At 47.1% G+C, this 14,399-nt stretch overlaps 1 protein-coding gene across 1 annotated transcript in view; it reads right to left on the bottom strand.

The window, feature by feature from the left end:
* Positions 1-14,176, bottom strand: part of LOC144510161 (RNA-binding motif, single-stranded-interacting protein 3) — a 1,322,231-nt gene extending 1,308,055 nt beyond the window's left edge. The window contains exons 1-2 of the mRNA XM_078239576.1: positions 14,061-14,176; positions 13,254-13,459 (exon numbers count right to left, since the gene is read on the bottom strand). Of these exons, the coding sequence (XP_078095702.1) occupies positions 13,254-13,442 (189 nt within the window). The 5' untranslated portion in view covers positions 13,443-13,459; positions 14,061-14,176. The remainder of the gene's footprint in view (positions 1-13,253; positions 13,460-14,060) is intronic.
* Positions 14,177-14,399: the final 223 nt, after the last annotated feature.

The raw sequence follows: 14,399 nt of genomic DNA, 5'->3' as shown, positions 1-14,399 counted from the left end.
GTCACTTGGGAGACTGCATGGTCAGGCCTCATTACAATAATATTGTTGAGTGGTTAATGCTATACAATTTCTAACAGGCTACTTGTCAACTGGAATTAGGAGCATAGGAATAGGAGTAGGCCATTCAGCCCCTTGAACCTGCTCCACTATTCAATAGGATCATAGCTGATCTGTGGCCTAACTCCATGTACCTGTCCTAGGTCCATATCCCTTGATATCCCTGCTCAATAGAAATTGTCTATCTCAGACTTAAACCTAACAATTAAACCAGCATCCACGACCATTTGAGGCAGAGAGTTCCAAACCTCCACCACGCTCTGCGTGCAGAAGTGTTTTCTAACATCCCTCCTGAACAGCTTGGCCCTAATTTTTAGATTGTAGCCCCTGGTTCTTGAGCCTTCAACTCGTGGAAATAGTTTATCCTTATCCACCCTGTCCTTCCCTTTAAATATTTTGTAGACCTCTTGAGGTGAAATCTGGCAGCTTCTCTGCAGAGTTGCATCAACAGGTTTACAGTAGTGGTAGGAGAGAGGTGGGATGTGGGGAGCTTGCGAGAAGGTGGAGGCAGACATTCCCAAGAGGATGGTGCCACACTGATACCAGCAGTATACTCTTTTGGAGCAGCATAGTGCTGTTCCTTTAGGGACTATTGTTTAATCACTCAATACTCAGCTTCCCAAGCAGAGCATGCATGCTACCATGTTATAGACCAAAATTGCACCAGAAGTCTGAAATACAGCTTAAGACACTAATTTACACATTTGTCTCAAGCTTCACCTGTTTCAGGCAGTAGGACTGTGTACCGATTTTGAGGCCGACTCAAACATTGGCAGGATTTTACCACCTCAATCGTCCCAAAACCATAAAGTCCCATCCGAGGTCAACAGACCTTTCCATTGTCCGTCCCTTGCCTGCTCCGATTCCCATGGCGGGCGGGGCGGCAAAATTCTGGACGTTATGTCAAACTCAACGACAGTGGCATGTTATATTTTAGAATTTTCACCTCATTGCAGTCTTATTCAAGCTGAAAAATAGGAATGCAGTGAGAGAAGAATTGCCCAGTGACCTTTATTTAAAGTTACTTATGAATATATTTAGTATCACAACAATTGTCATCATAAAATTAGGCCTGAGACCTACTCCAAGGTCTCTATGTATGATGCTAATTTTAGTGGCCCGTACATCAATTACAACTAAATCTTCACTTAGTAAAGAGACAACTAACAGGTCATTCTAATGAAGCATAGATACCCAGAACGTTATAACTTGCCTATCATCTTTACAGATGCTCACTGAGCTGTGGCATCTTTCTAATAATTTGTTGCCGATGCACTATCAATCGAGTCAAGACTAGTTGTGAGCAAGACAAATAGGCTTTTATTAGCAAGAACTTGGAGCCATCCCTGTCGGAGATCTGGTCTGTACTGAAAGCTAGGGGGAGGAGCCACTGCCTTTATACCCGGACCAGGGGGAGGAGTCTTGGGTGGAACCGACAGGGATGTGCCACATATACAGGTAATAATAAATACTAACTAACAGTGGTTAACCACCACAGATAACAGTGGTTTACCACATTCACCCCCTGTTTAAAAAAAGAGTCCGTCGGGGGTGAGGCAGAGTGAACAATATTTACAATATTTACAGATTTAGTCTATCCGGAGGCTTGCTCTGCCGCTGCAATCGCCGTAGTGCCGGTCCAGATGTAGTTGCAGGTCGCGGTGTCGTTTCGAGCGCCGGAACGTTGCTGTCATCCGTAGTCTCGTCCACCCGTCGGGTGCGTGGTGACGACTCCTGGGGCTCAGGCGAGCTGTATACGGGGGCGAGAGGAGTGAATAGTGGTTCTGATGTGGTAGGGACAAAGTCGGGGGTTGGGGGTGAGGGGTTGGGGGCTACAGAGGTCCCTGAGTCACCTGCGGGTGCTAGGTCATGGACAGATAACGTGTCCTCCCGCCCGTCGGAGTACAGCACATAAGCGTACCGGGGGTTGGCGAGGAGGAGTTGTACCCTTTCAACCAGGGGATCAGACTTACAGGTCCTGGCATGCTCCGAAGCAGGACAGGGCCCGGGTATGCCAGCCACGACGGTAGTGAAGTCCCTGAGGAAGACTTCCTGGGGAACACGAACATCCGTTCGTGGGGGGTGGCATTGGTTGCCATGCATAGGAGTGACCTAATGGAGTGTAGTGCCTCCGGTAGGACCTCTTGCCAGTGGGTAACTGGAAGGCCTTTAGACCGTAGTGCTAGTAAAACGGTCTTCCAGACAGTGGCGTTCTCTCTCTCTACCTGTCCGTTACCCCGGGGGTTGTAGCTAGTAGTCCTACTTGAGGCTATGCCTTTGGAGAGCAGGTACCGTCGCAGTTCCTCACCCATGAAGGAGGATCCCCGGTCACTATGGATATAGCTGGGGAAACCAAACAGAGTGAAGAGGCTGCACAGGGCCCTAATGACTGTGGCCGAGGACATATCTGGGCAGGGAATCGCAAAGGGGAAACGTGAGTACTCGTCAATTACATTGAGGAAGTATATGTTGCGATCAGATGAGGGGAGGGGGCCTTTGAAGTCGATGCTTAGGCGTTCAAAGGGGTGGGTGGCTTTTATGAGGTGTGCCCTGTCTGGTCAGTAGAAGTGCGGCTTGCATTCCGCGCAGACCTGGCAATTCCGAGTTATAGACCTGACATCCTCAACTGAGTAGGGCAGGTTTCGGGCTCTAATAAAGTGAAAAAACCTGGTGACCCCCGGGTGGCAGAGGTCGTTGTGGAGAGCCTGTAACCGGTCCACCTGCGCACTGGCGCATGTTCCACGGGACAGGGCATCAGGTGGCTCATTGAGCTTCCCGGGCCGATACAAGATATCGTAATTGTAAGTGGAGAGTTCGATCCTCCACCGTAATATCTTGTCGCTCTTGATCTTGCCCTGCTGCGTGTTGTTGAACATGAAGGCAATGGATCGTTGGTCCATGAGTAGGGTGAACCGTTTACCAGCTAACTAGTGGCGCCAGTGCCGTACAGCTTCCACTATGGCTTGGGCTTCCTTTTCGACAGAGGAGTGTCGAGTTTCGGGGCCTTGGAGGGTTCGTGAAAAGAAGGCCACGAGTCTGCCCGCCTGGTTAAGGGTGGCGGCTAGAGCGAAGTCAGACGCATCGCTCTCCACCTGGAACGGGATGGATTCATCTATAGCGTGCATCGTGGCCTTGCGATGTCAGCTTTGATGCGGTCGAAGGCCAGACAGGCCTCCGCCGTCAAGGGAAAAAGGGTGGATTTTATAAGCGGACGGGCTTTATCCGCATAGTTGGGGACCCACTGTGCATAGTACGAGAAGAAACCCAGGCATCTTCTCAGTGCTTTGAGGCTAGTGGGGAGGGGAAGTTCCAGGAGGGGATGCATACGGTCGGGATCGGGGCCGATGACCCCATTCTCCACAACGTACCCGAGGATGGCGAGGCGGTGTGTACTGAATACACACTTCTCCTTATTGTAAGTCAAGCTAAGGAAACTAGCCGTGTGCAGGAAGCTGTGGAGGTTGGCATCGTGGTCCTGCTGGTCATGGCCGCAGATGGTGACGTTATCGAGGTACGGGAAGGTGGCCCGCAGCCCATTCTGGTCTACCATTCGGACCATTTCGCGCTGGAAGACCGAGACCCCGTTGGTGACGCCAAAAGGGACCCTAAGGAAGTGGTAAAGGCGACCATCCGCCTCGAACGCCGTATATTGGTGGTCCTCCGGGCGGATAGGGAGCTGGTGGTATGCCGACTTCAAGTCAATGGTGGAGAACACCCGATATTGTGCAATCTGATTGACCATGTCAGATATGCGGGGAAGGGGGTACGCATCCAGCTGCGTGTACCGATTAATGATCTGTTTCTCCCAGGACTTAACGACTACCACTTGTGCTCTCCAGGGGCTGGTACTAGCTTCGATGATCCCTTCCTTGAGGAGCCGCTCGACTTCGGACCTGATATAGGCCCTGTCTCCAGCACTATACCGCCTGCTCTTGGTGGCGATGGGCTTGCAGTCGGGAGTGAGATTCGCAAACAAGGAGGGAGGGGCGATCTTAAGGGTCGAGAGACTGCAGGTGGTGCGCGGTGGGCAATTTAGACGCTGCTGATTGCAGATGGAGAGCGGGGGAAAAGGCCCATTATACTGTATAGTGACACTCTTCAGATGGATCATGAAATCGAGCCCCAGGAGTACAGAAGCGCAGAGGTGTGGCAGCACGAGGAGCCTGAAGTTATTGTATACTGTGCCCCGCACCGTCAGGGTCACCACACAGCAGCCGAGGACATTTACAGAGCGGGATTGCGATGCCATGGAGATCGTTTGCTTGATGGGCGGCACGCAAAAGGCATATCGGCGAACCGTATCAGGGTGAATGAAACTCTCGGTACTCCCGCTGTCAAACAAACAATGCTCCCCGTGCCCATTTACCTCAATGTCCATCATGGACTTGGTGAGACGCTGAGGCTTGGTCTGGTCCAGGGTAACCGATGCCACCATTGGATCCTGCAGATAGCCGTAGGGGGCTAATGAGATAGGAGATGGCGGCCCCTGCTGGTCACTCGCGGCCGTTGTCATCCAAGATGGCGGCCCCCGCGGGTTGCCGGCAGCCGATGACATCATCCAAGATGGCGGCCCCCGCGGGTCGCACGCGGCCGGAGTCGTCCAAGATGGTGGCCCCTGCGGGTCGCACGCGGCCGGGGTCATCCAAGATGGCGGCCCCCGCGGGTCGCACGTGGCCGGGGTCGTCCAAGATGGCGGCCCCCACGGGTCACACGCGGCGCTCATGGATTTGGAGGTAGACTTACGGCAGACTTTGGCGTAGTGCCCCTTCTTCCCACACGCAGAGCAGAACGACTCCCTCGCCGGGCAGCGTTGTCGGGGGTGCTTACCCAGGCCGCAGAAGTAGCATTTCGGGCCTCCAGAGGTTGCTGCAGTGGTCAGGTCACCGGTGGGGCATGGAGCAGCGTAGGTCTGTGGTCCTCCCGGTAGCGATGGCTGCAGTGTCCACAATGCGCCCACGTGGTCAGGTGAGTAGGCTTCGAGGTATTGTGAGGTCACCTCTAAGGATTCAGCCAGTTGCACCGTTTTCGTTAAGTCCTGTTCCAGTAGCCGTTGTCGGATATAAGTAGTTCCGATGCCCGTGACAAAGGCATCCCTGATTAAGTCGTCTGTATATTGGGTGGCAGTCACAGACTTACAGTTGCAGTTCCGGGCAAGCAGTCGCAACGCGCGCAGGAACTGGTCGACTGATTCACCTGGCTGCCGTCTGCGCGTAGCGAGGAGGTGTCTCGCGTAGACTTCATTAGGCCGTTTATTATACAGGCCCTTTAAAAGTTCGATAGCGGCCATATAATTTTCCGCGTCTCGGATCGTAGCGTATACTATGTCGCTTACCCGGCCGCAGAGCACCCGTAGTTTGTCAGCATCTGTACTGATGGCAGTGGAGGCTTCGATGTAATCTTCGAAGCATTGCAGCCAGTGATCAAACGTGTTTGACGCTCCAGCAGCTTGCGGGTCCAGATTCAGCCTTTCGGGTTTTAGTAACTGCTTCATCTTAAAAAAAAACTTGCTAATAAAATTGATGCACTGTCAATCGAGTCAAGACTAGTTGTGAGCACGACAAATAGGCTTTTATTAGCAAGAACTTGGAGCCATCCCTGTCGGAGATCTGGTCTGTACTGAAGGCTAGGGGGAGGAGTCTTGGGTGGAACCGACAGGGATGTGCCACATATACAGGTAATAATAAATACTAACTAACAGTGGTTAACCACCACAGATAACAGATAACAGTGGTTTACCACAGTTGCTAATTCATTTTTTACAGTATTTGCTGTTTTTCCTACTTTGCAATTTCGAAATATCAATCATTGAACATTGAAGAGCAGCAACTTATTTATGTTGTCATCAGCTTTATCTTATTTACCCACTAGTCACAGTATAGTCAGTGGTTCAATTCAAATTAATAAAGTACATCAAACCTAATGTATTGCCCTGCATTATTTGGGACTTCTTGGGAGGCTAAATATTACAAAGTCATTTATAACACAGACAATAATCACTCTGACAAAACCAAATGTCATGAACACATTCAACGAGTCCATAGTGGTTTTAGAGACACTGACACTCAAGTTATATAATAACAAGAGCATCCTAGGACCATTATTTGCTTACACTGTGCATGCATATGCAAACATAGAGAGTTGGATTTTGCTTTGAGTGGTGAACAAACGGTGTCAGCTGTTATACTTGTCCACAGACTTTCAATGGGCTTCTACATGGCAACTTCCTGTCAACCAACCATCCAAGTCAATGCAGCCCCCCCTACAGAGCATCTGGGACCTGTGTGAACAGACTGAGCAACTGTTCAATCTCCTCAACCAGTCAAGATTGTTTTTGTAAAGTTTATTTATTAGTGTCACAAGTAGGCTTACGTTAACACTGCAATGAAGTTACTGTGAAAATCCCCTACTTGCCACACTCCAGCGCCCTCTTTGGGTACACTGAGGGAGAATTTAGCATGGCCAATGCACCTAACCAGCCTTTTGGACTGTGGGAGGAAACCAGAGCACCATGAGGAAACCCACGCAGACACGGGGAGAACGTGCAGACTCCGCACAAACACTGGTCCAAGCCGGGAATTGAACCCAGGTCCCTGGCACTGTGAGGCAGCAGTGCTAACCACTGTGCCATTGTGTTGCTCTGAGAAATGAGCAGTGCAGAATTGAAACGAGAAAGTGTAAATTAGAAGAATTAATTCACTGAAAGAGAGAAAGAACGACTAGACTAAGAGACAGCTAAAAATAACCCGACAATCATTAAAAGCTGGAGAAATGAGAATCCACACTCAGAAAAGTTTTTTTTAAATTCCAGATAATTTATTTGGCAATAATTAAATTTTATATGATAGAATGAAATGGGCAAGCTCTAACTTTCTGGCAACTTTAGCCCTTATCGACAATTTGTACAGAAACTTCATACCATTCAATAAGGAACCTGATGGCAAGATGCTGGTGATGTGCAGCTTACAGAGCAGCAAGAGTATGTTGGACAGAAACCTCCAATTACTGAATCTAACTGTGTATGTACATTCACCAGAAGTTAATTTCTATGTAAATAATGGCGAGCAACTGGAGAAGCTGGGAGCTGTTTTCTATATTGGCAAAGGAGAAGCAAGAATGTTTTAGATAAGTGTTAAAAAGGAGAACCTGTTTCCAATGGCATTTACCAGAGGGCACTGACTTAATATGGTTGGCAAAAGAACCAGAGGCGACATGGAGAAAGGGGAGGTTTTTTGAACATTGAGTTGCTGTAACAAATCTTCGGAGGCAGAAGTCCCTTCACCAAAATCCCTTTATTTACAATTCCAACAGTAGTACGCTGAGTGCTATCAGTCAGCAGTCAATCTTTAGGAGTTCAGAGCAACTGCTCGCAGTTAAATACAAGGAAAAAACTCCCTGATTGGCCAATCAATTGGCTCCTTAATCAGGGACATCTTTTGTTGTCCAACCAAATAAACGAAATCAAATTACTCAAAAGGAGCAGCTCCCTAAAAGGAGGGGAACCGTCCGAAACAAAAGATAAAGCGGAAAGGAAACTTAAAACACCAAATTAAAATGTGATTAAAGGGGTCAATAATACACCCCAGTCTCTGTGGTGCCAAGGGCATGGAAGGCATCAACGATGTGAGAGTGAGAGGGCATGGGATCCAAGAGGCTGCTGCCCGGTGGATCCAGAACTGGCTTGCCCAAAGGAGGCAGAGAGTGGGTATAGATGGGTCTTTTTCTAAATGGAGGTCTGTCACCAGTGGTGTGCCCCAGGGATCTGTTCTGGGACCCTTGCTGTTTGTCATTTTCATAAATGACCTGGATGAGGAAGTGGAGGGATGGGTTGGTAAGTTTGCCGACGACACGAAGGTTGGTGGGGTTGTGGATAGTCTGGAGGGATGTCAGAAGTTACAGAGGGACATAGATAGGATGCAAGACTGGGCGGAGAAGTGGCAGATGGACTTCAACCCAGATAAATGGGTCGTGGTCCATTTTGGTAGGTCAAATGGGATGAAGGAGTACAATATAAAGGGAAAGACTCTTAGTACTGTAGAGGATCAGAAGGACCTTGGGGTCCGGGTCCATAGGACTCTAAAATCGGCCCCGCAGGTGGAGGAGGTGGTTAAGAAGGCGTATGGTGTGCTGGCCTTTATCAATCGAGGGATTGAGTTTAGGAGTCGGGGGATAATGATGCAGCTATATAAGACCCTCGTCAGACCCCACTTGGAGTACTGTGCTCAGCTCTGGTCGCCTCACTATAGGAAGGATGTGGAAAAGATTGAAAGGGTGCAGAGGAGATTTACAAGGATGTTGCCTGGATTGAGTGGCATGCCTTATGAGGATAGGCTGAGGGAGCTCGGTCTTTTCTCCTTGGAGAGACGAAGGATGAGAGGAGACCTAATAGAGGTGTATAAGATGTTGAGAGGCATAGATCGGGTTGACTCTCAGAGGCTTTTTCCCAGGGTGGAAATGTCTGCTACGAGAGGACACAGGTTTAAAGTGCTGGGGAGTAGGTACAGGGGAGATGTTCGGGGTAAGTTTTTCACACAGAGGGTGGTGGGCGAGTGGAATCGGCTGCTGTCAGTGGTGGTGGAGGCGAACTCAATAGGGTCTTTTAAGAGACTCCTGGATGAGTACATGGAGCTTAATAGGATGGAGGGTTATAGGTAGGTCTAGAAGGTAGGGATGTGTTCGGCACAACTTGTGGGCCGAAGGGCCTGTTTGTGCTGTAGTTTTTCTATGTTCTATGTTCTAACGATGCCCTCGGACACTGCATGCTCCCTTTCCAGGGACACCCGGCTGTGAATATAGCTGCGGTAGAGGGGTACAGTCAGGTTGGATGACCCCCTTGATCATCCGCTGCCTGGACCTGTAGATGGCACACCTTGCCAGGCCCAGGAGCAGGTTCACGAGGAGGTCCTCCTCCTTCCCTGCCTCTCTCTGCACCGGGTGCCCATAGATCAGGAGTGTGGGGCTGAAGTGAAAACAAAGCATCAATAAAAGGTTTTTGAGAAAACTGAAAAGGTTGTGCAGCCTATAACATGCAACGTAGACATGGACCACAGACTCCACAAGGTTGCAAAAAGGGCACGCTTGGGACCCTGTGAACCAGTACAATCTACAATTGTACGGAACTGCTGCGTGCAACACCCTCCACCATAGGTCCCCAAGATAGTGGGGGGAGATCCCTCCGTAGAGGGACCTCCGCCACCCGGCGGCAGCGAGGCCCGCCAAGATGTATCCGATAGCGGGCGAGGACGTGGTAATAGAAGGTGTGCAGCAGCAGCCCGTACAGGAAACACCTCTGTGTGGTAGCAAAGGGCACGGAGGGCATTTCCACGAGGTGGCTCAAGCTGTGGGGCACCTGACCCAGGAGGGGGTTCTAGGTTTAGGGCCAATGTGAAATTCCGTCCGAGCATGGGTACGCTCGGGCGGGGTTCCACCACACAGTTGCGTCTCCTCGAGACCATGGGTGCCCTCGGGTCTGAGCACGACTGTCCTAAGGTCTTGGATGGCTTTGGTCGCTTGCCGGACGGCCACCCCCTTGCGTTCAGCGAGCTTGTCAGGGTTCATCCAGTCCACTCCTCCGCCACCCAGCACGTCCCCGATCCTGGTCACCCCGGCATCCACGACCCTCATCTCCACCAGCCACCTGAAGTTATATGGTTGGAGGACTGCTTAATCAGGGTTTTCATGTTCCAATAGGCCAACCTCAATGGCCTGATTGAAGTCATTACAGTTGTGATCTGGAATATGCTGCTTGAAAAATTGGTGGAAACAAGATTCAAAAGTAGATTTTAAAGGGAAATTGGATAGATAATTGAGGGGAAACAATATTATAGGGTTATGGGAAAGAGCAAGGGTATGGACCAACTGGATAGCTCTACCAAAGAGCCAGTCACAATAGGCCAAATTACCTTCTTTTGTGCTTTATCGTTCCATGATTCAAAAACCAATTTAAGGCCTTACAAAGTATTACAAAGCATTTAGAACACAGACACAGGCCATTCAGCACAACAGGTTGATGTTGGTCCATATGTGGCATTCCCCCTTCATCTAACCAGGTCAATGCATCCTTCTATACCTTATACCCTTGAGCTTCCTTTGAATGCATCATCTCAACTGTTCCTTGCTGTAGCAACTTCTACATTCTAATTGCTCCGTGGGTAAAAAAGTTTAGCTTGAATTTCCTATTGGATTTTTTGGTGACTATCACATAATAATGACTTATAGTTCTGGCCTCATCTGCAAGTGGAGCCACCTTCCCTACATTTATCCAATGAAATCCTTTTATAATCTTGAATACGAGCAGCGGATCATGTCTGTCTTCTCTTACCTAGAGAATAAAGTATCAAGTATGACCTTTCAGTTCTGATATCATTCCAGCAAATCTTCCTTGCACCTACTCCAGAGCCTCTATTTCTTTTTTATTATTATTGAGACCAGAACTCTTCATTGCATCCCAAGTGTGGTCGAACAAAGATTCTATGCAAGTTTAACAAAACTTATCTGTTTCTGAATTCTATCACCCTGGAAATGAACTCCAATGCTTTGTGTTTTTCATCACCATATTAACCTAACTCATTATGTTTCGGGATCTATATCTGTATCCCTAGTTCCCTTTGTTGCTGCACCCCTCTTGGACACTTGTATTCTAAGGAGTCCTTATTCTTCTGACCAAAAAGTAATATCTTGCCTGACAGACTTTAGAAAGGAAAGGGAGATTGGAGATCAACTGCAGACTTTACGTAAATAGCATTCTTCTCTTTATTACAACAGTAGCTTTATTTAAAAAGAAACTCATCGATTTTTTTAAACTGAAAGATGCTAGATAATTACATTCTATGTCTATTGATACACACCTTGCGCATCATGCTAATAGTCAAATTCTTAACAGTTTTATGCCGATTCTGTCCAGATAAGAGAAAAATGAGCCCATTCTTTACATGAACATGCATAGATTGCCTTCAGCTGACAAACAACAACTCCATTTTATTATTCCTTTCTTCTCCCAATTTTCTTCCCTGATCTTCTGGAAGTATTGATTCTTGGTAGAAGAGGCAAGCAAAAGTGGTAAAAGATGCTAATTTTATAAGTAATTATGAAGCCTTTGCACAATCACAATGTGCATGGGAAAATTACGAAGGGTAATCTGCTCATATTTGAAATGTGAATAAATGATCAGACTAAATATTCAGCTTCATGGTTGTGAATGTGTGACTATGGTATTGAAAATGTAATTAGCTAACTCTTTCGATGAACTCACACCCACACCCATCCTCAAATATATTTTTACTTAGTATTTTTAAATATTATTGTTAAATATTTATAGTTCAATGTCTGTAACTATAGAAAATACAATGTCAGGTTCCCCATGGAAGTTGATGAAACCCAGCTTAAACTCACTATTACGAACAGCCCCCCCCTCTCCCCCCGACTCTTATAGTCACATTGTTTATCCAGCATCTAGTCCTGAATGAGCAGGAATTTCCTCCAATTGAATATTGGGAAGACCAAAACCATTGTCTTTGGACCCCACCAGAATCTTAACCACTGACTTCACCTTACTCCCTGGCATTTGTCTGTGCTGACTTCCAAACTCTTTGCAATCTTCTTCATCACCGAGACTGCCTATTTCTACTGTTGTAGCACCTGAGTAAGTTGCTCTTTTGAATAGTTGGTGCAGACTCAATGGGCTGAATGGTCTGCTTCTGCGCTGTAGAGATTCTATGATCACCCAACCAAACCCCAACTCAGCTCAATGACTGCTGAAACTCTCTATTTCTGGATTTCACTGCTCACACGCAGCCCTGATCATGTTCTATCTTTCATAAACTTGAAGGCATCCAAAACTTTGTTGGCCGAATTCTTAACTATCACCACAACCCATTTATGTATCACTTCTTGTGTTTGTTGACCTACATTGGCTGCAGGTCTGGCAATGTCTTAATTCTAAAATTCTAATACTTGTTTAAAAGTCTTGAATGGCCTCACCCCTCCCTATCTCAGTAACTTCCTCAGGCATTACAAGTCTCTTGTGAATTTCCGATTTTAATGCTCCATCATTGGTGACATGTCTTCAGCTGCCTAGGTCCTAAGCAAAAAGAAAAGGGAATGACAGTACCTGAATTCAAACACATCTCTTGTGTCATTTCTTCTAACTTCTTCTAAATCATGATATCAAAGACCAGAAATGAGGTACAAAATCCCACTCAGAAACAATCACTTGGTGCAAAAGAAATAACAATAGTCCACTGCAGCTCATTCATGAATTTGAATCAAAATACACATTGGACATTGCAACATAATATACTAAAACTTCAAATGTCACATTGTTAATATTGCATATTTCATTTTGACTAAAACAGAAACACCTTTATTTCCATGTGTAAAATATAAATTATCAATGTATCTCAGTTGTGTAATTCCTTTAGGAATGAAAAACAAAACTTATAAATTCATTAGCACAAGCTCTGTGCTATTAGATGTGGTGGCATGTTGTTTAGTTAGAGATAGTTTTAATCTGGTGGAAACACAGAACACAAATTCTTCTATGAACTAAGTAAAACTTGAATAGCTGGATGGATAAACGATTTTTTGAGGGAATTTTGAAACTCAAATCTTCAATAAAGCTGATTAGATAAAATTTACTTACTATGACAGACTAGACCATTAATTGGTGGGGGAAGGGTGGATATTAATAGGCAAGACAACTGGTAATGTTCATACAAGTGTTTATAGGACATTCCTCTGTTATTAAAATGCAAGCATCAATGTAGTTATTTCCAATGTCTGTTAAATTGCGGACAGAGGAATGTCAAACGAGTGTATTAAGAATTCGGCTATCAATGTCACCAACTGTAATTTCTGAGATTTGTACTTGAACCTCATTAATTACTTTTAACTCTGAAACCTACATTGGACAACTGGGATTTTAATGTCATTGTGACTGAGACCTTGTCCTGCAGAGCAACGCATCTGAACAATCTTCATAATATCCTCTTTCCTGTTGCTCACTCACTCACAATTACCACAATCATTAATGCTTGTTACTGTCACTGCTAGAAAAAAAGAAATTGTAGAATGGGTTTTGTAGACAATTCTGTGGCATGCCTCATTCAGTAAAAACAAAAGCAGATTTAAAAAAATGAAATGTTGCAATTTAAAGTGGGGAGGGGGGGGGGGAGGTTGAGGGATATTGAAGGTGTCCTTACCTTCTTGTCTTCCTGATCATTTGCTTGCCGCTTTTCCTGACTGTCACTGGTAGTTGCACTCTCCTCTGGCTGCCCATCCTGCTGCTGCTGCTGCTGCTGCTGACAACCACTGCCTCCAGACCCCTGAGCGTGGGGGATGGGCTCCGAGCTGCCGTTCTCCCGACACTGAGAAACTCCGTTCACATCCATCTCGATCCTTCAGTTCACTACATGGCACAGTGTGTAAAAGAACAAATTTACCTCAGAGATGCTGTCCAGGCCGGTGTTTTGAGGGAAAATAAGGTGTGTGTGTGTGTTGGGAGGGGGGGGGGGGGGGGCTGGTAGGGGGGAGGAGGGGGAGATTTGCCTCAATCCAAGCGGCGCGCCCGGGAGAATGAAGGAGAAATCGCGGACTTTTTAATTTGTCCTTGTGCAATGGCCTTCAATCGCCCCCTTCACACACACACACACACACAAAAAGGCAAACGCTAACTAAGCAGCTCGCTGTGAGGGGAGCGGGAGCAACTCGCCGTTCAGTCTGCTGTCATTATTTACTTTATCGGCTGCTATTGGATCGCTTCCACCAGCCAGCTCTGGACCCATCCCAAAGTTACAAAAGAAAAGCAAATCTCAGGGATTATTGCCGTGTAAACTGATGCTGCTGCTGCTGCTGCCTTTAAAGAACCGCTTCACAAATGACAACCCCCCAAAAGTTAAAACCTCCTCCGAGTCAATCGCACACATCCCCCCCACCCAACCAAAAAAAACCAAACAAAACACACACACACACAACCCCGACGGTAAATGATTTTCATTTTCTCTTCAAACCTGCGAAATGTGGCGCCGACGGTGACACTCGGGCATTTACAGGGGTTATTTTGGCTCCGATGTGGCTCATCTATCCTCTGTGTGACCGTGGCTCTCTCCACTCAGACTCAGCCGGCGTCGCGCCACGCAGCATTGCACAAGGAGAACTGGAGTAAAGGGAGGAAAAAAAAAAGCAAAGGGGGGAAATTGAGAGAGGAAATCGAAATCTCCGCTTTAAACCACTGGAGTCTTGGAGAAAAGAAGCCTACTGCTTGCAGAGATTTTTTTTAAAAAGGAGGGCTCACGTTAAACCCATCTCTGTAATAATCAAACTCTCTTAAATGGGCCTCAAGTGAAATT

This window comes from Mustelus asterias, chromosome 2 (assembly GCF_964213995.1).
Source record: "Mustelus asterias chromosome 2, sMusAst1.hap1.1, whole genome shotgun sequence".
Taxonomy (NCBI): Eukaryota; Metazoa; Chordata; class Chondrichthyes; order Carcharhiniformes; family Triakidae; genus Mustelus; species Mustelus asterias.
Note: the sequence above shows the minus strand (reverse complement) of the source record. Positions and strands in the feature narration are given on the sequence as shown.